Source organism: Equus asinus, chromosome 5, assembly GCF_041296235.1.
Source record: "Equus asinus isolate D_3611 breed Donkey chromosome 5, EquAss-T2T_v2, whole genome shotgun sequence".
NCBI classification, from domain to species: Eukaryota; Metazoa; Chordata; class Mammalia; order Perissodactyla; family Equidae; genus Equus; species Equus asinus.
Genome location: NC_091794.1, coordinates 58,127,363 through 58,151,430, shown reverse-complemented (window position 1 = coordinate 58,151,430; position 24,068 = coordinate 58,127,363). Strand labels below are relative to the sequence as shown.

The window sequence follows — 24,068 nt, the reverse complement described above, 5'->3', positions numbered from 1 at the left end:
ATGCTTTCAGTTACAGCACTGTTCCATGTAACGCATGTTTGCAGACAGTGGCTTTATCTGGGAGACACTCCATATTTTTATTTGTAAAATTTGAATTAAGCAATATTAAGAGCTCAATTAATTCCAGCTTAGCAGAAATTTTGCCTATGCATACAAATCTACACACATTTAAAATATTTTATTTAGAAAGATAAACATTTATTTAAAAGTAAATATCAAGTTAAAAAGGAATGCTTGCTTGAAATCATAAAAAATAGTACAATTCTTCTTAATAATATAGGTAATATATTCCCTACAATTTGCTTTTGTTGAAATATATATATATATCTTTTTACATACTAGGTAGAAGCAATTTAGCAACATAAAATAGTTGGCTACAGTATGTTCAAAATAATGAGAAATGCAGATTTAGAGGTAATACCCTCAATTTTTGTTTGGTTAAAATACTTGCTGATCCAGTTGTGTCATGTACTAATTGACTGGGTTGTACGTTTTAGGACCGCAACCCTGAGGAGCCTGTGGGGTGACTGTTAAGAACAGAATTGAGTATGCACGTGCACCCAGAGCTAAAACGAAGTGAAACCCACTGAAAAACAAAAATCCCAACATCTTTTAATTTTTGAGTATTTACTTGAAATCACAGTCTTTCCCAAATTATCAAAAAGCCTATGCCTTAGCTATTTTACTAGAATAATGATTCAGGCTATTCGGTATGGTCATTTTGTGTAGAACTTGGTATAAACAGATCTTTCTTTTCTTTTCAGAAATTACTAAGCTCTGTTGGTGCCACAGCTGATCCTTCTTCAGTTCCAGAGGCGTCTTCTGGTGCCAGCAGCTCTTGACAGTGGTACTTCACTGTAAGTGGTTTGCCAGGGGACCAGACCAAGTGAATACGACAGGGAATGATTTCCTAGGAAATAAGAGTTCTAAAATATCATAAGCTGCAAAACCTTCTGGTAGAAACAATTCAGTATGCAGTGCTGTCTTACCTGCGTTGAGAATTCATGGAGTAGAACAGTATAATCAAAATCAATCGCACCATCATTTGTTTCCTAGAGGAAGCAAAAAGAGTCAGTGTGCTAAGCAGGGTGGGTTGATCTTAGCTCAGAACGTGGAAGGCTCGTCTCATTTAAAGTCTTGTTTGGACGCGCGCCTTGAATCTCCTGCTGCCCCTTTCACTCTGTTCTCATTTCCTTTGGTAAGTAAGTTTCCTGCATCAAGAAACGGAAGTCATGGATCCTTAGCATTGCTTTGTCACTGAGTTACCTGAAAATCTAGTTGAATGTCTTTCTCCCACTTTCTCTCTTCAGTATTTATGGGCTTTGATGGAGGCTAAGGTCTGTGGGGACAGGGAGAATCTTTTGACAAGCTTGGGAGTCTAGATACTTATATGTACCTCAAGCCCATCTGTCAGCTCAGATATGCCAGCAGTAAGATAAGGGGACCTTCTGATCTGAGTGACTTTTTAAAAATTCTTGCTTGTTTTGCTGAAAGATCTTGGGAATCCTTAGTGGCCACTGAAGAGCAGAACTTGAAAATCTCTGTGGCCACTCTGTGCATACTTTTCTATAACCTTGAAACCAAATTTCCCAGTTGCTCTGGTGATTCAGACTTCTGTGAGTTAGAGGGCTTCACTAAATTTGCTAGTCTGCATTTAACAGGCCCCGAGAGATGAAGGGATTTGCCTTGGGTGATCCAGCAAGTCAGCTGCATAGTCCACTATTACTTTTCTAAAACTCAAACCCCACAGGGTAAAAAAATCTAAAGCTCCTACTTAGTGGCCATTCTCCCTCTGCATTCTGATTTTCTTGATGCTCCAGTTACACTCGTCCCCACTTTCTCCCTTGCAGGGTGCTTGAGGGACTTTAACGGACAGATGACGGGCAGCAAAGACTGGCCAGAACGAGAGAGAAATGGAGCTGCTGTTTGGAACATGGATGCCCTGGTGGTTTGCTTGCTACTGTGCCACATACAACTGCAGAAGAAAGGAACGCACTGACATTAAAAGACCCTCATTTGCTCCCTGTGTTGTCTCTGCATCTGTTCCTACTGAGTTCTCCTCTCACATTCATTACAATTGGTTCTAAATTATCTTGACACCATTTTCTAGTCTATAAACAAAAAATCTTCCCCATACTTCTCAGGGAAGGTCAAAGCCCCTTGCTGAGGACATGATCATCGTAGCAGATGAGAGAGAGAAACTTTTATCTAGCAAAAGAACTGGTGCTGCATCCTGACTGATAATGTAGCAACAATCGATCAAATGGTAATTCCTATTAAAAAGCACTCTATGAGGGGGAAAAAATGTTTTCATTTTGATAAGTAAAGAAAAAAACTACGTTTCTAGTTGTTTATTTTACTAGTGGCCTTTGGAAGGCACACCAAACTATTACTGGCGTTAATAATGCTGACCTGATGCTGGGCAAATCCTTGTACTCAGAAGATACTCACTGATGACCCATCCATGAAGAGAATGGTTTTTAGAAACTTGGACTTATAGTCGGATTCACTTGCCGCCCTCAGAGTAGCTGATTCGTTTACTCTGGAAATGCCCCTCTCTCTCCATCACTCTTGCCTGACAAAAACTACAACCCCGGCTAAATCCAGCCCTCCACCTACTCCGTGCCGGCACACACAGCTGAGTGACTGTCCTCCTCCAAGTTTCACGCGGCCTGCAGTGTTGCGTGATGCTCAAGTCCATGCGTTCCCCCCACACTCCCAACACCTCATCCACTAGCAGCTGATGACTTTGCCTCATTTCTCACTGAGAAGACGGAGCAGTTAGAATAAAACTTGCACAAGCTACCAGGGTGACATCTAAGCTACCAGCATCTGTGCCCTTCTTCCCCGCCCTCCCTCCAGGGGAGCTCTGTGTTCCTGGCTGAGATCATCTCCTGGATCCATCTTAGCCTCTCACCACTCAAAGATACTAACTCCAACAATTCTTTCGTTTTCCTACAAGTCCTACTTTGCCCTTCTCTATTGGATTTTTCTCATCAACATATAAATATGCTGTTAAATCTCCCAACCTGAAAATACATCAGGAAAACAAATCCCCTTTCAGCCCTGTGCTTACCCATGCTCCAGCTATAGACCCTCCCTTTCTTTTACTTCCCTTTCTGGCTGCATTCCTTGAAAGAGATGGAGTGTCCACTCCTCCCAGCCTCTCCTGAACCTACTCCAACCAGGCTTTTACCCACACTGTGCCAGTGAGATAGCTCTTGACAGGCTCTCCATTGACTTCCACCTGCTAAATCAAATGGTCAATTCTCAGTCCTCATCTGGACGCTCCAGCAGCATCTGATACAGTCAGTCGACCTCATCCTTGAAACACTTTCTTTTCTCGTCGTATCTCCGCCCTCTCAAGTTGGAAGTGTTCCAGGACTCCACCCTTACATAACTTCTTGTCTTTTGTATATACCACTCATTCTCTGCGATCTCATCCCGTCTCACGGCTTTACATAGCACCTGTGTGATGGTGAATCCAGCGTTGTCCTCTCCCCTGAACTTGAGACCCTTATGTCCAGATGACGATGTAAATTCTTTACTTGGTTACAGGATTTAGTATGCCCCAAATCAGGCTATTTCCCCCAAAATCTGTTTTTCTTGTAGTATTCCTCAATCAGTAAATGAACACTTTCCAGTTATTCAGGCCAAAATCCTAAGAATCATCCTTGACTTTTCTCATTCTCATATCCATGTCCAACCCATCAGCAAATACTATCAGTCTACCGTCAAAATGTATCCCGAATCCAAACATTTCTCCCCACCTCCCCTGCTGCCGCCCTGGTCCCAGGCCTCGCCTAGATTACTGCAATACTTCACTGGTCTTCCTGCTTCCATCACCTCTCTCCACTCTTCTCAACATGGCAGCCACAATGATCCTATTGGAAGTCAGGTCACCTCACGCCTCTGCTAAACACCCTCTAATGAGTGACAGGCGCAGTCCTGACGGCCTCCGGGGCCTCGCATGAACCGATCCCATTTGCTCTCCTCTCCTGGCGCGCACTCCTTGCTCACTCTGTGGTGGCACACCACCCTCACTGCCCTTTACCCCGCCCATCGGCCCCCTCTGCCTGAAGTGCTCTTCCTTGCTGGAGGCGGGCTCCCTCTCACTTCCCTCAGGCCTCTGCTCCAGGGCCGCCTCTGCTCACCCTCTAGACTGAAGCATTAATTCTATCCGTACCCTGCATGCCCTTGGCCCACTTCACGCTTCGCCACAGCACCTGGCGCCCTTTGGTGCATATTCACTTGTTGACTAGTTCCCTGTCTTCTCTTCTCTCACTGGACTTCATCAGTGAGGACAGCAACATGGTGTTTTTGTCCACTGCTGTATCCTCAGTCCCTAAAGGAACACCGGGCCCACTGCTGGCATTCAAACATTCATTGAATGAATGAAATGCAATGAAAACTCTTGCCATGAAATTAGAAATTCACATGGACTCAGCCTAAGAACGCTGCACTGGTTGCACCTCTTGCGGCGCGCGTTCGTTTTCAGCTTTTCTTACCCACTGCTTCACGCCGCTCAGCTGTGCCATGTAGTAGTGCAAAAACCGCGTTGTCTTCTCCCACATCACGTAAGAGCTGCCGAGAAAAGCTAATTCCCAGACGGGTCGCAGAGAGGGGTCAATATGTCCATGACTGTCTGAGAGCACAAGAAAAGCACATCTGTATTTAGGCATTTGGGGACAAAATTTCAGAAGTTTCAGTAATGAATTAAGGGCTTACACTTGGTCGCATCGGTCATCTCTCAGCAAGACCCTGGGCTGGACACGTGATTTTGTTGCTATCCGTTTCTACATTATGTGAAGATTGACATGCTTCCACTTGCTCTGCTGATAAAGCTACTATAAACAATATAATGGCTATTTGCTGCACTATTTAAATACAGAGTACACGCTGTACTGATACTCAGAATTAATCTAAAATCTTGTTAGTTAAAAAGCATTTTCTAATTAGATTGAAACGTCTATTGGTTATCTTCTCCACATTACCTTCTGGTTTGGGTCTACAGTCAATGTGATGGGCTTTGCCAATCTGCCATATGTCTTTGTCCTTCTCTGATCATTGACTGTAAAGCTAGTCAATGTATTGGCAGCATCTGTCACTTTTTTTGAACACATGAAGATATCAAGTGGGTTCTTCCTGTGGCATTGTGTTTGGACCTGCAATCTTTTTAATTCAGCAGACATTTATAAAAAACCTACTTAATATCAGATACCACTAGAAGTAGGGATACCTTTTGTGACTTTTTCTTTCCTGAGGAAGATTAGCCCTGAGCTAACTGCTGCCAATCCTCCTCTTTTTTGCTGAGGAAGACTGGCCCTGAGCTAACATCTGTGCCCATTTTCCTCTACTTTATATGTGGGACGCCTGCCACAGCATAGCGTGCCAAGCGGTGCCATGTCCGCACCTGGGATCAGGCCGGCCCCCTTTTGTGACTTTTAGAAACTCAAATTTTAGCGAGTAATTCATGAGACGACTGTTCATGGACTATCATTTTATGCAATTTGGCAGAGCTGTCCTTAGTCTACAGCAAAGCCCAATAACAGTATAACGTGAGGAAAACTAACGAGCTTCTTAGGAAATGAATCGTTCTTGTTCAAATGATCTCTAGCACAAGTTTTGCTCCGTATTGGGGGAACTTGCCTGGGCGGGCTCACAGTGGTCGTCAACTGAAAAACCATTCACTGCTTGCTTGCCCTGTGAGGGGCACAGATGGTCCCCACCCTCCACCTGTTGGTTGTGTGGAGACACAGCTGGAACCCTCCTTAAGAGACGGGGACAGGGCCGAGGGACGCAAGGCAGGGGGAGGGGCCTCTGGGCAAGAGGCTTGGGGAAGGCTTCCGAGTTGAGATCGGAGCTGGCCTTGCCCTCCTGTCGTGTAGGTCGGTGGGACAGGGAAACCTTCCTCCGTCCAGCTCCGCGTCAGGCACTCCGCCCGGCGCCGCCGCTGCGAGCACAGCTCGTGAGGACAACCCACTGCCGCGAGGGCCGCCGAGTTACTGTCAGCCCGTCCCCGCGAGGGCCGCCGAGTTACTGTCAGCCCGCCCCCGCGAGGGCCACCGAGTCACGGCGCGGGCCAGCCCGTCACCGCGAGGGCCGTCGGGTCACTGTCAGCCCGTCACCGCGAGGGCCGCCGGGTCACTGTCAGCCCGCCCCCGCGAGGGCCGCCGAGTCACTGTCAGCCCGCCCCCTCGAGGGCCGCCGGGTCACGACAGCGGACGCGCAGGGGCCCAGCGCCGGGGCGGGTCCCAGGCCCCCAGACTCTTGTTGCTCTGTGGTATACTTGGGCTCATCGACAGGACGCTCATGAATTCCTCAGAAAAAGTGCAATTTTTATTTATAGTTAAAACCAGACACCTGGTTTTTTAGGCGAAGGAGTGCGGGGCGAGGACGCGCTCCCGCCGACTGGCTCCCCTCACTTGTCAGCTGTGAAAACCAGCGGGGGGGGGGGGGGGGGGGGGGGGGGGGGTGGGACGGGACGGACGCCGCCGGGATCCGGGCTGGCTGCTCCGAGATCTCTCCACGACCGAGTCTTTACCTAAAGCCAAACTCTTTCAGTTTTAAGGAGATAATTTGATACACAGGCTATAAATAGCACCATTGCATTTCCCTGCCGAATTTAACGTAACAAGAGAACCTGCGAGTTTTGTCGATGAAAAGGTACCCTCTATTAGAAAAATTTTGACACTTCACAGTAGCCACATTGTTAGACGACAGAACGATTTTTGCGGGCATAGCGGCCTTATTAACTGAACGTGATCCAGTTAACCGGCACTTTTGAAAGGCGTCCAGAATCTGGTGATCCTGTGGCAAAGATTCAAAGAAAAGGTCCTAGCCAATGTCTAAAAGCTGTGTTTTAAGGAGAATCTATATAGCCCTCTATTTCCCCAACTAACGCTAAGGGGCAAAAAATCCCTAAATAACTAGCTTTTAAGTATCAGTCAGCCCGTTTATTTCAGGCAGTGCTAAATATAAACAAATTCCACTCCAGTGTAAGATGTGAATGGCTCCTCTCAGTTCTTTGGAACAGGCCTGAATCCGAGTTCTCAGAACCACAGCGAGAACCACGCGAGCTTCTGAATCGTCGAGACGCCAGCAGCAGCGCTCCACCGCCACGCCCCTCAGAGTCGCCCCCGAGGGGCGCAGGCGCGCTGAGGCGGCCCCGCCGGCGGAGAGAGCGTGCCCGGAGGGCTGCGGGCGGTGCCGCGAAGCCACAATACGCTCCGTCCCCACGCGCCAATCCGGAGTGGGCGGCGGCTTCGGGACTTGCGTTTGCCGGCGGTGCCCGCCTCCCTGGCGGGAGCTGGGACAGAGGAGCTTGGCTTCGCGTCAGCCCAGTCACCTCGGAGGGCAGCGCGCGCTTCCTGTTAGAGACGCGGCTGCCGTCAGCCCTTGAGCGAAGGCGAGATGAACCCGACTCCGCCGCAGCCGCCGCCCAGGCCCCTGACGCCGGCTGTCGCAGCTCCGGCGGGCGTGCTGGGCAGGGGGAGGCCCTGGACGGCGTCCCCTCACCCAGTCTTCCAAAGCGGCCGCCGGAAGTCTCCGGACGTGTCCCCTCAGGTTCTGACTCAGCCCTGAAAACTGGGGCCTACAGGCGCGTGCTGTCGCGGAGGCCTCTGCTCCGCGGGCGGCCTGGCCCTGCCCCCACCGCCCAGCAGGGAGGCGCGACGTCCAAGGCAGGAGGTGTTGGCGGAGTGGCCACACTGTACTGGAGATGGAAAAGAAGGTGATACCCCTGAGTTTTGTTTAAATGAGGTGTACCACATGCCATAGGTGAATTAAAGCCCCACTTTGGGGATAAAAACTTGAATGATCGTTCTTTTTAAGATGTAGTGATTATATACATTCCCGAAGGTAGAAATTCTGGACACGAATTCATACCAGGTATGCTGACTCCGTCCAGGGGGTTTCTCAGTTGCTTCATTTGCTTGTAAAGCAGGTAGTCCTCTTGCTGTCGTTTGGTCTTCTCCATGAGCCGTGCACACGTGACATTAACGGCGGGTCTGGGCTTCTGGTTCCTGAAGAACACTCGAGCAGAACATTTCCCCAAACGTTCCTCGCCTTCCTGAAATAAAGATTTGGAATTGAAGAGGATGGTTCCCCACCACTCTCCCCCGCAACACGCGCAGACGGAGAAGTTCCCTGCAAGAGCAGGGAGGCGTCAGCAGACAGTGGCTTTGTGCAGAGTGAACACGTCAGTCCTCCGCTCTCGGCTGTCATTTAAACTCCCGCTTCCTGATGGTGCCTTATAAATAATGCTGGGCCCCGTCCAAAGAAGCGCCCCTGCTGTCGCCGAGCGCTGCCTGGCTCAAACTCTTAGGACAGCGGGGACCTTGCTCTCTACTGTGCACCAGCACGACGCCCGGCTGGACCTCAGGCTTGCTAACTTGAACCAAAAGATGCAACTGGCTCCCTGTGACAAAAATGGCAACGCCTTCATGCTGCCTTATGAACTTGGTCCTCTTATTCAAGTTTCACAGATGAAGACTGAAGCTTAAAGAGGAAGCTACTCCATGTCTAACAGGCAGTCAGCGGGAAGCCAGGACTTGAGCTCCCGGCCGAGGCCAAAGCCCAGGCACTGTGCTAACTCCCTCTCTACACTCGGAGAGCGAATCCGGAAGGAGTGGAGGTGCACATCACCACATGGGGCTAATTCAACTAGCTGCATGACCGCGGGATGTTTGTCCTCGTTCATATCTAAGTGTAGACGGACTGAGTACTCTGGGATCACCCTCACTTATTTTCCAATCCAGAGACATCTGGAGCCAGACAGCGGGCTGCTTCAACTAGACAGCGGATGTGGGGCTCATTGCCAGGGTAGTGCGTCTTCACCCTTTTAGAGCAGAGATTCCTTAACCCAACAACAAAAGCCGGGAAGCCTATTCCCAGAAAAATGACATGCGCTCACCCCGGCTGCTCTGGGCCTGGAGTCTAAGACCGTTGTGGCCCTCCGGAGCCCGTCCGTGCGTCCCGCCTCAAGAACTCCTCTTACAGGGAGGTCGGTGAGCAACTGCAGCAACAACCTTCTTTTCACATTTGCAGCTGCTTAAACTGGGTGCAGTCGCAGGGAGAACCACACCAAAAATAAACTTCAAAAGAAGCCCACGAGGAAACAAACTGTAATCAAAATTGGATCTGCTGAAGAAGCCCATTTCTAGAACTCACTCAAAAAACTGAAATAGGCTTTCCCATAGCAGCTTTTCCTCCTGTGAGCGCTCGTTTTGAATGAGACGGCATTTCAGTGTGCCTTAACATCCTAAGTATTGGTGCAACACAGAGAAAGGAGAAGGTGAGCATTCAGGAGGAGGCTCATCGGAGGCACAGGACAGGGCTGGGCACGGCACCCATCCAGGGAAGACACGAGGAACCAGGCATCGCCCCCTTTGGTTTTCCTTTCCCTTTCCCCGAGAACAGCTGCACAGAATCAAAGCAGTTTTCTGAAGGTGAAAGAACCCTCCCCGGCCCGTGGCATGGAACATGGCAGGTAGCTAGCTGTGCTCTTCAGGGAAAGGTACCGTCGGTCAAAACCACCTAGTAATTGTTCCCCTTTAGGTGTAAGCTAACGCTTTCAAGTCTGCAACACCAGAAGTCAAAGGCATCTTCCTCACGCTTTAAGAACATTTTAATTCTTAGGTTAATTAGTGAAGTCAGAGTATATTGTTGTCTTGTTAGAACTGGTTTCCAAATACTGGAAGCATTCTTCCAGAAGCCTCGGGCTGGGGGGTCAGGCCCCGCTGAGGCCCTGGAAGACTGGCCACAGTGCCGGCTGCTCTGACTCAGTACTGCACAGAGAACGCGGCTGGTCCCGGCTCCACCCCTGTTCTGGATGCTGGCCCAGCAGAGGGAAGGGCATCTGGTTCTAATTTCTGTATAAGTTTTCTGTTTACTCTCTTCCTGAGAATGGGAAAAGGAAAGCTGGCAAACCATGGGCTGCTTGGTCGGGCTCGTAGAGAGGCAAATAGTGCCTGTGGCCGGCATGGGCTCTGCTCTGTGTTTCACAGAGCTCCTCAGTGCACAGAAGCTCCTGGAATTGCCTCACGCTATGCCAGCCTGCTAAGGAGAAGTGCCACCTGTTGGCAGGAAGAGGAACAGATTGGCATTTGAGAGAGTCATTCTAAGGACTCTGAGGTGCTAGGGAGGGGGACCCAAGGGAGCTGGGACAGTCTCCCCAGGCGCAAAGGAAGGAGGGGATGCTGGCTGTGTGCCGAGTTTTAAACACAACCCTGCATAAGGCCACGAAGTCCAAGGAGCTAAATCTTGAGTTCTCGCCTAGCTCTGTTCTTCAATTCTTGAGATCAAATAGAAAACAAAGCAGGAAAAGACAAAACACAAGCAAACCTCCAGGTCACTGTACATTAGAGTCTCACTTTTCTTAAAACATACATTCACACGAGTTGCTAACAGAATGCCTCACTAATTGTGGCAGCTTACCTCTGCGTTGTAGCGCTCTGTGGTAAACACCAGGTCAACTGTACATTCCTTCTTTGCATTGATCTGAAACACAGAAACAGAAACTTAGCCTAGCGGAAGCTCTGCTAGCATCTTCAGGTCCAAGAATCACCCTCTTGGGATAACATGGCGTGCAAGGTAGCTGCAGCATTTACACCTGAACATAACTGCTGATTTTTTGGGAGAAAAGATCTCAGATTTGGTCTGGTCATGCCACTCGGCTTGCTAGCTTGACACCTATTCACAAAGAGCGAGGTTGAGAGAGGAAGTATTGCGCTGAAGCTGGACGTTGCCTTCCTGAGAGCAGCTGGGTGGCAAAGGGACATGTGCGTGCAGGGCTGTGGAGTGAGTTTCTTCCATCCCCAGCTGTCAAGTGTCGCCCACCCTGTCTTGGGTGCTGGGCTGCAGCCGTGAGGGAGACAGGCGAGGGTGCCACTCACGGTCCCACTGTGGCCACAAAGGTGGACCTAGATTACTAAGTAGTGGGTTTGCAGATGGTGATAAGTGAAGAAAGAGTGGTGGGCATGTGTGGCAATGTTACTAAGGCAGACAGGGAGGCCGCGGGGAGTGGTGAGGCCCAACCGCCTCTGTGAGGAGCAGGCGAGGCGGGCGGGAGAGGGCCGGCGTCGGGGGAGGCGGGGAGGCTGGTGGACAGGCCTCGGGTGGCGGGGGCCACGTCCCGGAGCCCTGGGTTTGGCAGACCCGACATGGCATCGGCAGGGTGCCCACGGCACCGGGCCAGGGTGCCAGGGCCATGGCCATCCGCGGTCCCTATCGGCATGAACATGCAGGGATGTGAGGGGGGCCAGAGTCATGCTGGGCCCTGAGCCCTGCGGGGAGGAGGCAAGGAAGGATGCTGCGCCCTCTGTGGAGAGGCGCTCCCGCGGAATACTCCTGCTCCAGGTTCCCAGTGAGCGGCCCAAGGGTGTGAGTGAGACCCAGGGAAGAGCTGAACGGCTGCCCGGCGTCTGTCCCCAAGTCACCTGAAGGCTGCGGTCCCGCCACCCGGCCAGAGTCGGAGGAGCACACAGAAGTGCGGGCTGCTACCCATCACCCCTCGGCCACACCAGTGCCCATGAACAATGCACCCTCACGCGAGGCTGTGCTGCTGCTGGCCGCAAGGCTCCAGGCTTTCAATGGCCTACACGCCGGCTTGGGGCCCCCTCGCCTGCGGCCTGCAGTCTGCAGGACCTAGGAGTTCGCCCTTCATGTCGCTTAGGGCCCCTGCGTGCAGGCCTCCTAAGACCCAGTCAGGGACCCCACAGGCCACTAGTTGGCGGGTGAGCAGGGTGGGTGGGGAGGCCATTCACAAGAAGAGGTGGAGGAGGCCGGGTTGGCAGTACGATCTTTGGCGCTGGGGCACAAGGGGGCCATCCAGGAGGCAGCTGAGTGTGATGGAAGCAGACCCAGTAGAGGTGGTGGTTGAAGCCGTGGAAGCTGGTCGTCCTGTCCCATCGTCCATTCCCTGCCCCGCCCCACCCCAGGAAGATGTGTACACTAGACTCCTGAGGACCACCAACTTCACATCAGTAAGAAATGCGCATGCTTATTTGCTATACACAAAGATTCACAAAAGTTCTCCTGATTCTCAATACAACTGTGCATACTTCAAGTACTTAAGATCTCATTTGACTCAACAGTTTTTGGAAAACCCATGGAGGCGAAGTGAGGGGCCAGCGCAGTCTTTGTACGGAAAGAAACAGAACTGGATTCACAAAGGCTGGGAGCTGAGTCAGAATGGAGCCTGTCCTGAAGAGTCATTTTCCTGGCTGATTAGATTTCCTTATTGTTTTAGCTAGGCACTCTTAAAAGCTTCTACAGTGTGTCCAAAACAAGATTTTCATAGTCTGGTCGTACTTCATCATCTCTCAAGATGCAGCCCTTTATCTGTCTTCTCCCTCATCTGTGTCACAGGCTCCCCGGAGGCCTGAGGTCAGCAGCCAGCCGGCTTGGTCTGCGAGGGTCACTGCTCCTCCGCCAGTTTAGGACCAAGCTTCACTTTGGCTGTCTTTGATTAAAATTATTCTGCCAGGTCTTTGTTCAAAAGCCACTGCAGGGATTAGCTGAGCGCTGAGCACTGTGCTGGGCGCAGGAACAGCGGGAAGGGAGCAGCTGCAGCCTCAGGGCAGGCAGGTGCAGAGAAGGACTTGAAATAGATGATTGCAGATTGATTACTTGATCATGGATGACTTAAGAGCCATGAAAGGGTATCTGGAGAACTGATCCAGTCTAGGGATCAGGGAAGTGCCATTTGAGCTGAACTCTGTATTAAGAAGAAATTGACTTGGGGGCAGGGGCTGGCAAATCATTCCACACGTTAGGAATGAAGGAAAGGGAGGCTGTAGGCCCCAAATAGGGCGGGAAGGTGGAGCCAGGGTCAGGAGGCGGCCCACCGGGGAGGCAAGGGCTACCTTGAGGGTTTATCCCAAGAGAAATGGGAAGCCGGGCACAGGAGAGAGAGATCCCACTAGCCCGAGGTGGAGAACTCGCGCCGGAGTGCAGAGGTGGCCAGAGTGGACGCAGGTCTCGGGAGCTAGTAGAGGGGGGATGACAATGCAAACGGAGAGAAGTTCATGGTGGACAGACTGCGTTCTACAGCGGAAGACAAACAATGAACAGGGACGTGAGTCAAGATCATAAACAATCACTGGAACACAAGTTTTATATTAGGGCACCATTATTAGATCAACAGTAATTTAAATGATACTTGTATTTACAGAACAACAACAGACACCCTGCTGGGCCTGTGCAAGGCACTGCTCTAAGCGCTGCCCACGTCTCAACCAGGCTGACGAAGCCCTGAAGGCCGCTCAAACTCAGAGTAATCGGGGAAAGGCAAATTAAAGCCCTGAGTGATCACTGTATGACTATCAGACCAGCAGTAAACGAGAAAGGGGGCAGGGCCAACTGTTGGCTGGGTGTGGGGGCTAAGTGGGAGGGTCACCTGGTGCAGCCCAACCGGGGCAGTCCTGCCAACGTGGTCAAATCAAGCTTGTGTGCCTCTGCCCTAGGATCTGACACCCCACATCTGGATGGGTCTCTCAGAGGACTGTGCTGCGGGTCCATGGGACTCACAGGAGAGCATTCCTTGAGGCACTGTGTGTGTGCAGGGATGTGCTGTCCATCCCTGGGGGTGCCCACCCCCTAGCGCTATGCAGCGGCCACCGGGAACAAACTAGCCTCATGTACAGCAACACTGATAGATCCTAATGTTGCAAGCGACAACAGAAACAACAAAATGTACGGCATACTACCAGTGACAAGAAGTCCTTAACTAAAAATGTGCAGATCCACCCACAGTATCTTTTATAAGAGCACTTGCAGACAAAAGACCACGCATCAGATGCTGGGAGACGGGTGGCGGCCAGGAGGAGGGATGAAAGAGAGCAGACTCCAGAGGGGAGCCTCCGGGGACCATGGCAATGATGGAACCCAAGCCCAGGAGCCGCGCCCTCAGCTTTGCAACATGCACACGGGACAGGAAGTCGGTTCGGAAGGTGACTGAAGTCGGAAGCACCTGGGCATGGGTGTCCTCCCTGTGTCTGAACTTCGGTCTCCGTCCGCCGTGTCGGCAGTGTGCTTAGCTTTGAGGAGTGCGCCAACTGCTCGGCACCTGCGGTCTCGTCTAGAAGGCCCGCGCCCAGCTCTCAAGGCCACCTCCTCCTCCCTCTGCCACTCGCTGGGCTGCCACAGGCACAGCCACGGGTGCAAAGCGGATCCATTCATTCAAAGCCACTAAGAAGGAAGCTAAACAGACATTTCTGAAAGAGCCCATCTGACCCTGCGGAAGGTGACAAGCAGTTCTGGCTCCCCCGAGTGGGGAGTGTTCCTGTGACGGCAGGTCACAGCACGCTAGTCCTGTCATCACCACGCGGACAAAACTGTCCATCTGTGGAACAAACCAGGAAGTTTCACTCCCTTTCTCAAAACACAGCCAGAGGCACAGCACACTGTTCTAATATTTTCCAGAATAAGGTTCTTTATATAGAGAAACAGTCTGCAGACAAAGCAAATGATCAGGTGACGATCCACCGGAAGGAGGAACGACCACCCGGCCATCCACCGGCAGGGTGAGGTAGCAGCCGTGCGCAGCAGACTTCTCAATTCTGCACAGCAGACTCGGGCCCCACAGCCCAGGACAAAGGTTCAGGATCACAGCCGCCACTGACATGGTTTATGTTCCTGTCGGGTTTTTTGTGTCCTATTTATTTTCTAAGTTTCCTGGTTTGGGCCCCACTGGCCACAAGGAAGGCAGCCCGGCCCTCAGGTCCCCATTCCCCACGCCATCCTCACAGCAGGCTCTCAAGGGGCCTGATGGGCACTTTAGTTTCTGGCTTCACTTGCGGTCGGGAGGGAGAAGGGCCACGTTTAAAATCCTATGTGAGAAGGCACAATGGAATGCCTTCAAAGAACTGAATGCACGGCACTGGATTTTTTTTTGGTAAGAGAAATGCTCCTCACATCTTTATCAAATCAATATCAAGCATTCCTTCCGTGCTTGGGTATAAAGCATGCTGCCACCTCGAGGGGAGAGGCGAGGACGGCTGTCACCCCTGCCCTGAGCTCCCGCAGCCAGTGCTACTCAGCGTATCACAGGAGCCTTTCGAGGCAGGTACTGCTATTACCCTCAGTTTAAGGATGAAGAAACTAGGCCCCTGCCCAAAGTTAAGGAATTGTCCAAAGTCACAGAGCTGGTAAGTAGCGAGCCTGGCCCTGGGGCCACGCTCCCCACTTAGACTGCGTGGGGTCGCACAAGCAGGGCCACCAACCTCTAAGAGGAGGAGGGAAGAAAGCCACCCGGTGTGTGTGTGCGCCCACAGAGAGAGAGAGCACGGCCCTGTGGACCAGAGCCCCAGCCCTCCCCTGCAAGGGAGCCAGCCAGGCAGGCGTCAGTTCCCTAGGGCGGCCACGACAAAGGGCCACGCATGGGTGCCTCACACAGCAAAACGATCCCATCAGAGCTCTGGAGGCTGCAAGTCCACGGTCGCTCCTGCTGAGGCCCTGGGGATGCCTGCCTCCCCCTCCCAGCTTCGGGTGTGGCCACAATCCTCAGCGTTCCTTGGCTTTTAGCTGCATGACTGCATCTCTGCCTCTGTCTCTGTACCTCCACGAGGCTTTCTTCTAAGGCCATCCTTGGATTGAGGGGCCCTGCTGATCCAGTATGGCCTCGTCTTAACCTGATTACATCGCCAAGACTCTATTTCCAACGTTGCTGTTAATCAGAGGCGTGGGGGTTAGGACTTCAATGTATCTTTTTTGAGGACACATCTCCACCCACAGCAGCGTGGAAGAGAAGAGGAGCCGAGACTGTGGGGGAGCCCCTGGAGGCACCCTTTCAGGCAAGGCGTAAATCGGAGCTTGGGCCAGAGCAGCAGAGGGGTCTCCAGGAGGACCAGGATGAAACAAGCAGAGAGGAAGGGAGGGCATTCAGGACAAGGGCGGAGGCGAGTGTGAGCCCGGCGGTGGGGAGCCAGCCGACGGAGGGGTGCCTGCGGGGCCGAGGTTCCGACGGCGGATGGGGCCCTAGGAGAGAAGGGCGCTTATGGGGCCTTGTTGCGGAGCAATGGGGCTCCACCTCGAGCCGTGACAGAAGCTGTCGGTGGCTTGCCAAAGCAGCATGCTGGGCCACACCTGAGTTCTGATCCGGTAAATGTGGGGGAGCCTGGGAAGGAGCATTTTGAGTTGCAGGTGATGCTGAGGCCGCTGCTCCAGAGAGCACACTGAGAACTTCTCTCCAGAGGCTCTGGAACCTCCGAAGGTCTGAGGGAGGGGTGCGAAGGCACAGGTAGCTCCAGTGACCGTCACTAGAATACAACTGAATAGGAGATTAAGGACAGGACCGTGCATTCTTTCCAAAGGCCCGAGGACATCGAGAAGCCTACATGAAACGGAGGGCTGTTGCCGAAAAGTCTGGCCCACCTGGAGTCTCCGGCAGACGGGGCACGGTGCCTCTGAAAGTCAGGCAGAGCCCACGCAGGACGGGCCGCGCCTCAGGCGGGAGCACGGGAGAGGGCGGCCCGAACTACGGCAGGTTTTGAAGAAAACTTGCTCTTTGCTTGCTGTAACCCGGACAGCTACTGCACCATGAAATGACATTTTTATCAAGAAGTTAAACAGCACAATCCAAGAGCAACTATGAAGCCATGTCTTACTTCTAGTGAAAAGCTGTTGGCTGTAAAACACAAACCCTTGTTTTCAGGTCAGTGGGTCAGGGCTTTCCTCCGCGCGTCTGGATGATCTTTACATTAGATACACACAGTGTCTGTTGCCTGTTTAAGTCGGTGAAATACTGGGGGTGAGTACTAGAAATAAACCTGGGGAACCTGCTGAGGGATGGAGAATAGGTATTTATTTATTCCAAAAGCACATTTTAAAAACCTAAACTCACTCAAAAACACAACAAAAACTTGGAGCAAATGAAAGAGCAGGGACGGTGCCCCAGAGAAACCCTGCTGTTGGCTGCTGTGGGGAGACCATGAAAACCGTGGCCCTGGGAGCCTCGCAGGACACAGTCCTGCCAAGGGCGGATCTACAGAGAGAAGCCCGGCTCTGGGAGCCACCATCCTGCTTCTCCTCCCGCTGCTGTGGGGGGCTGGCACGGCCCCTCCGTGTTGTCTTGGAGCAGTAGTGACAGCTGCAACCTTCACGGTTTCAGGTGGAGAGGTGGGTGGCGGGGACAACTCCTGCCATCAGAGCTCTCAGGGACTCCAACCTCCCCCCCACACACACCGGGCCTCCGTGGCCTGACAGACTCGGCTGTAAATGTTCCCTCCAGCCTTCACATTCGGTGAGAAAACATAAATGTCATGCCATTCCCGTAAAAGCAAACTTCTTCATTTTATAAGGTTAGTTTTATGAGTCAGGCTTAGTTGGAGACAAGTAAACAACTCCTTTGTGGATAAAAATTGCTGTGCCGTTCTCATGTTCTGGACAGAGAGTGCACTGTATTGCGTTATACCCTGGAATTATCTTATTACATTTTCCTTCTCTTGGGCAACCCCAGATAAAGCAAATACAGATTATAGAAGAGCCAGTGACTCTCGGATCAGGCCCCATCCCCTGGGGTCCAAGGAGATCTTTGCACATGGACACTGTGCTCGATCAGGGCTAGGAGGAGTGGAGAGAAAGAGCCGGAATGCTGTGTCTTGACCTCTGTTCAGCCAACTCTAGGTAGGAGCTCTCGAGCCTGCAGAGCAGACAGAGAGGAAGCGGCCAGAGGCAGCATTCCCTCTGCTTTGCCACAGCTCAGGGCGGAGCTCAGTAGAAAAAGCTGGTTCTAAGAGGGACTCAGGGAGCTGGGTCTCCCTCCCTGCTCTAGCAGGGCTGGGAATGAGTCAGGGCCTGGCCCAGCCCCCTGTTGTGGAAGCCCAGTGGTCCCAGCACCCTTCTGGCGAACTCTGTTTTCATTTAACAACTATTTAGTACTGTCTCTTGCAGAGCCCTGTGCTGGCGCAGCGGAGGAACTAAAGAGCTACTGATGCCTTCCACCCGGAAGCAGCAGATGCACATGCAGAGGGGCACTAACGCTGGCTGCTGAGGATGGAGCACAAACCGGCATACGGGAGGTACCCAGACGGGTGCAGAGGGCAGGCGTGGTGGGAAGTGGGGAGACAACCAAGGCTGCAGAGATCAGCCAGGCAGGATGCGGGACAAGAGCAGCCATTCCCTGGGTCCAGTCACAGGTCCAGCGTGTGTAAGGACTTGCATAAGGTCACGGCCACCCCAGAAGCTGCTATGGTAGGCTGTCATGGCCCCGATGTTCTCATCAGGGTCCTTACAAGGAGACAGTAGTGTTACATTCAGGAGATGCTCCGCTGCTGGCCATGAAGACGGAGGCTGGGGCAGGAGCAAGGAGTGTGGGTGGCCCGTGGAAGCTGGGAAAGGCAGGAAACGATTCTCCCCTAGTCTCCAGAAGGAACCGGCCCTGCCAACACCTTCATCTCAGCCCTGGGAGACTCATTTCAGACTTCCAGCCTCCAGACTGTCAGAGAATCAATCTGTGGAGTTTCTACCTACAAAGCTGCGGTGACGTGTCACAGCAGTGAAGTACGGGTGTCCTTCCTGCCGCTTTCTGTGTGGGCCGGCCCCTGGGGCCATCAAAGACCCACATCCATCCCATGCAGGGCGCTGACACAGGACCCCTTTCATAACTGGACTTGACCGGCCCACAGTATCCTGCACAACCTAAGAAGTAAGCCAGAGTGCGGACTTGCTACGGCCACTGTCCCCACCCACCACGGAGCAGCTCTGTGGAAACCTCAACAGAGGCCCAGCGCAGAGGCCCGGAAACGCCAAGGCCACGTGAGGGTCAGTACGTCTCTCGGTTGACCCAGGGCCCATACACGGCGCTCACAGGCCAGGCTGTGTGCGTGCATTAGCGCCCCATGCCTGGCTGCTGTCAGTCATTCCAGTGCTCAGCGTTTACCCTCGATCTCCAGCAGAATGACCAAGGTCCTTCAAGGGAGAGTGTGCGGCCATGGCAGGCTCCTGGTTAAATTCACAACCCACGACCAGTGGGCTTTACTTGGGGCCACTGCTAATGCTCCATGATCACACGCATCCCCGGCCATGACACCGCATGTGGCAAGAGAAGCAGAAAATGTTATGGGCTCATAAAAATTGTCTGCGGTTCAAAAACAATTTATTACAAGCTGGTTAAAAACATTCCTACTTGCTGGCTCATCCGGGTGACTGGGGCAAAGTGTCCAGGACCAGGTGGCCTTTCCCACCCGATGCTAGACCCAGACTCTGCAACCAGAGCCTGCAGACCGGCGGGTGCTGCGGTGGGAGCTGTGCCGGGGAGGAAGGCAGGCTGCGCCTCCTGTGCTGCACGCACCCTCAGGGCTGCTGTGCTCCACCCCGGGTCAGCGTGCGGTGCTCCCCGTGCGTGGTCAATCCCGACTGTTCTTTCCAGACGGCTGTAAAAGCACTTAGGCGCCTTCCTTGGAAGTAAAGCTTATTTCCGGTCACTGTTGTGTTGCTTATCTTCCCCTCCACGCTCACTGCAGCCTTCTTCATTCTTCAGTTTCTGTCTCCAGAGCCTGCTCTGCTTCCTTGCAAACCATCACCTCTGAATTATTGACGTTAATGGAGACAAGGCTTCAAGAAGAGCAGTAAGCAGATGAATTATGGTGTATTAAAGTGCTTTAGAGACAAGAGCGATGAAGCGAAGAAGTCCTCCTTAGCAGAGCGTGCTCTCCTCCCGCCTGTGGCTCAGCCCAGGGGCTCTGTTCTGCTGTTGGAACCGCAGCGGGCAGAGCCCACAGCAGCCCAGCCGCCTGCACGGGGCACAGATGCTCACCCAAAGTCACTTGCTTTGCTCCCAAACTAGCTCGTGCCAAGTGTACTTACTACCTAATTGCATAATTAAGTGCTATGTAAACTGGTGAAGAGTGGGCACGAAAAAGATGTCACGTCCACAAAATACACCTTAAATCTCTAGAAAGAACTGACTAAGTCAAGTCTCTTAAAACTCTTGCTGTTGAATTGGGTGTGGGTGAGTCAAGACTGGGCAAGAAAGAAGGAAAAAAAAGGTAAAAGTAGGAGATTATGCACTGTATTCATCGCAAGTGCTCCCTCCATTGCAAGTAAAGCAAAATGGAAATGGGAGATGATCCGTGAGGGCGCGCCTTCTTGCTAAAGGCTGTGAGGACGGCCAATGATGGCCTCGACCCCGAGCTACATTTACCCTTACCGATTTTAATCTAAATGGAAGCAATTAAGGCATGGGCAGAACTCCCCCCACACTGTGGTCCATTGTTTCAGTTATGCTTCTAACTTCTGGAGCTGGCCTGGTCAGAGGCGTTCCCCTCAAGTGACCAATCCCCAGAGACGGCTGATGCCTGAATGGGCCGCCTTTCTCTTGAAGGATGCGCACACAGGGATCTCCAGGCGTGAGGGAAGGGCCGGCCTCTCACTGGCTGCTCCGGCAGGGGCCAGCGGTCCCAGGACTTAATGCGTGGCCAGAGGAGAGCTGTCCAGAAGTCGGGAACCGGGCTGATCCAGGACACCCTGGGGAGCACCGGGACTCTCAGCACCACCCCAAATCTCCCACCGCTGCACCCTGTGGGCCCTGGGGCTGCGCCACATGACGTCGGAAAAGCAGCAGCCTCCTTGGTCGTGGGACGGTGGTGTGAGGCCAGGAAAGAGATGGCACCAGGCGGGTGGTGAGGGAAGGCAACCACGTCTGTGATCTCTGTCTACAGTTAGTAAACAAAACAAAACGGCAGTTCACTGGCTGCAGCCCAGCTAGCGCGGATTTCTCCTCAACGCTTCCCTGCATTTACCACCGTGCTATTACCGCATTTCGCCACTAGAGGGCAACAGTGTTTCTAAAATGAGCGATTCTCGCAGAACCAAGAAAGCGCTCAGACCCAAGGAATTTCAGAGCTGGAAGAGCTCTTAAAAATCATTTGGTTCTCTGGTTTTCAAAATTTTTATAGCTGAAACCCACAGCAAGAACTGCATTATTCATAATGACCTAGTTCATACATATATCTTCAAAACATTCTGAGGTACTACTTACCTTTTCTTCCACTTAGCTTTTCTTCCACAATGCACTCAATAGTCTGTATCACAAACTATTTCATTAAAAGCAAACAAACAACTACAATAACAAACAACTGTAACTACTAAGTTGATTTCATAACCCACTAGCAGGCCATTATTTTGAAAAACGCTGACTTGGTCGCAGCCTCTCATCTTACAAAGGGGTGTGCTGACCCCGAGGATGGAGAGGCAGCCCTATCAGCGACACCCTCACCCACTGGGCCACCTGCTCACCTGGCTCAGCCTGGATGAACGATCGAGCAACTGAGTGCTAACTGTGACAGGCACTGACTGGATAAAGATGCAAACCCGGGTGTGGGGATCTGCCATGTCTGACTTCCTGCCAATGCTACGGATGCTCCTGTAACTGAAGCAGAAGTTCCTGAAATCCCTAAGTGGAAGCGCCACGCGGGTGGTGGCGTCTGTGCTCCTCACTCAGGCGGCTGAGGGACTGCTTCACAACCAAATGTCCCCAAGACCCGCCCCCCTGAATTACAGGCACTCTATCTAGCCCAGGGCCCCCGCACAGTGCTGGGTGAGTGGACCGCTCCTCAGACAGGACGACAGTCACTCACATCTTCAGACTTTACAATTGGTACTTATGTCCTCTCTTACAACTCTTAAAAACACCTGGCATGGTTGGCAGAACACGCATTATTTCCACTCCAAATGAGGACACAACCAGAGAAGACTTACATGACCTTCTCTAGGTTGTGTGGCTCGTTGCAGGCAAAGCAGGGGCTGGTGTCTGAGTCCCCTATGACACCCCACCAGCTGGCCCCCTACATTCCAGAAAGGCAGCCCATGGCAGTTTCCGGGTAGGAATCGGCTCTCACTCTCGCCACCCCCTCCTCTGCTTCTGCCCCGCCCCAGAGGTCCTGGCCTGCCAAGGCCACAAGTTGAAGGCACAGCCTGCCCCAGGCTGCCTTGATCGCCCTGGGAAGTGGGCCCCTCTTCAGCGGCGATGTTCGGAGGAGGCAGGGGAATGGAGACAAAGTTTCACTGAATTCCTGGGAGAAACTGAAACCCCTTTAGTCCCTAGAGATTCTTGGCCCTGAAAGTCACTGAGCTCTTTTCCTTAGCTCCTTGATTTTAAGACATCTATAGCCATTTTTGGAGGAAATGTAAAGGGAAACCAGATGACACAGGAAGTTGTCCTTTCTTAGGGTCAAAGCCCCGGACCCGTCTATTTTTTTAACATAGTATTTTTTTATATATAGCTTTTTAAAAAATAAAGCAGTTTATGACGTGTTATTTCATAAAGAGCAGGCTGTTTTCCAAAGAGAGACATAGACACAGCTACGAGTGCAAATCTGAACACAGGTGTACGGAGACGGGCGGCGGACGGTCGACTAGTAAATTCTCCTCTCTCACGCATGCTCGCCTCTGATTCATCCTTCCCCGCTTTTCCTTTTTGGCTAAAAAGGAGGCTATCTTTAAAATTCAGGAGCATTATACTATTACAGATGAAAAACAGTAACTGAGCGCTTTTTGGATGAGAAAGGAAATTTTTACTTAACTCATTCCGGTTTTGAGAGCTAGTTTGATTATTTCGTGAAAGATGCCAAGTATTTAACTTTTTTTCAAGGGAGTGACTAAATGCATGAAAGTGTAAAGCATTTTATTATGTTTTTACGGTCTTGGAAGGAAGAAAACAATTCCCGGAATTTGAAAGCTGGTGTACTTTAGAAATCCGAGCTTGCTTTCCCTAGGGGCCTCCCCGCTGGTAGTCGGAGCAAATCTTCCAGGACCCACCCTCTCTGGGCTGTGGGAGGCGGCGACTCGCCAACCTTGGTAGAAAGTTCTAGAGTTCTGTTCCCTGTCTGCTCTGCGGCACAACTAACAGTGAACTTTTTTCCCCCTGAAACAGCAACGACTAAGACAGGCGACAAAAATAGGTTGCCTTTTTCTAGGAACAATTTGATTTCATCTCTCAATAAATCTAGCCACCCCCGACCCCGGGTGCGGGATTAAGTCAGGAACCACGGCTGACCTTCCACACGCCTCCCCCACCCTGCCTCCCACCAGGTCTAGAACAACCTAACAAACAGCCTGCCGCCGCTCCTTACAACTACCTAGTTACACTCCCTACTTCATTCCAGGTTCTTGGAGGCCGAGTGCGCAGGCTTCGTGGAATATCTGGGGGTTACTGGAAAGCGCGTCGTACTTTTGGGATAGACTCCGCGGAGTTCTGTAACTTTTGCACTCTTCCATTCGATGAAGAAGGCAATGCAGCTCCACAGACGCGAAAGGACACCTACACCCAGTGCCTTGAAACCAGCAACCGAACAACCCGCTGCCAGGCTCACGCCCGTCGGGTCCGTGCAGCACCCCGCGGGCTCCCGCCCAGGCCGGCGCGGGAATCGCGGCCGCCGCGCCCGGACGCCTCGCGCACCCAGCAGGACGGCCGCTCTGCCGTCCGCCTCGGGGACCCGCTTTCGTTCTGGAAACCCGGCGCAGGTCGGGCCCGCCGTGACCGCCCCCACAGCAACCAAGTCCCGGCGCCCCAAGCCAAGATCAGGCCTTGCCGTGTGGGCCTGTTCCTCAGTTTCCCCAGGCGCCTCTTTCCCAGTTACGGGAGCTGCCCGGTGAAAAGTCCGCGACCTCGTTAATGCCACAAAGAACGAGCCACTTTTCCGCGGACTCCGCGCACCGACGGGTCCCTCCCACGCCGGAGTCCCCGGGGGGCGCGCAGGCCCGAGCCGGGTCGCCCCAGCGTCGCGCGCGTCCGTCCCGGCCCCGGGCGCGCACCCCGGCCTCAACCCGGCGCCGAACCCCGCACTCACCCGGGCGCGGCCCTCCTGCACGGCGGCCAGCACTCGCAGGGCGCTGGGCGAGCCCGCACGGAAGTTGAGGAAGTGCAGCGCCGCGCGCGCCGCCTGCCGCAGGAGCCCGTGCGGGGGCCCCGTGTCCGGGCGCCACTCCGCGGCCTCGGGCCCCGTGGGCGCCGCCGCCCCCTGGACGGCGAGCAGCAGCAGCGGCAGCGCGAGCAGCGGCGCGGCGGGGCGCGGGGGCCCGGGCGCGGGCGGCGGGGGCCGGCGGGGCTGCATGGACGCTGCCGGCCG

General features: G+C 52.8%; 1 protein-coding gene and 1 long non-coding RNA gene across 2 annotated transcripts; one reads left to right on the top strand and one right to left on the bottom strand.

Moving 5' to 3' along the window:
• Positions 1-174: 174 nt before the first annotated feature.
• On the bottom strand, positions 175-24,068 carry LOC106835334 (retinoic acid receptor responder protein 1). Its single transcript, XM_044771007.2, has 6 exons — positions 23,790-24,068; positions 10,438-10,500; positions 7,888-8,071; positions 4,509-4,645; positions 990-1,052; positions 175-910 (listed from the first exon to the last, which is right to left on the bottom strand). The coding sequence occupies exons 1-6, from the start codon at positions 24,051-24,053 to the stop codon at positions 761-763; spliced, it is 861 nt and encodes a 286-aa protein (XP_044626942.2). The 5' UTR covers positions 24,054-24,068; the 3' UTR covers positions 175-760.
• LOC123285954 (uncharacterized) lies at positions 719-2,026 on the top strand. Its single transcript, XR_006528060.2, has 2 exons — positions 719-857; positions 1,851-2,026. It is a non-coding gene; the product is annotated as an uncharacterized lncRNA (long non-coding RNA).

Coding starts and splice junctions, on each gene's coding strand:
- LOC106835334 (XM_044771007.2), bottom strand. CDS start 24,053: ATGCAGCCCCGCCGGCCCCCGCCGCCCGCGCCCGGGCCCCCGCGCCCC. Junction 1,053..4,508: donor TGAGCGGCGTGAAGCAGTGG/GTAAGAAAAGCT, acceptor TGCTTCCTCTAG/GAAACAAATGATGGTGCGAT. Junction 911..989: donor TCCATGAATTCTCAACGCAG/GTAAGACAGCAC, acceptor CTTATTTCCTAG/GAAATCATTCCCTGTCGTAT.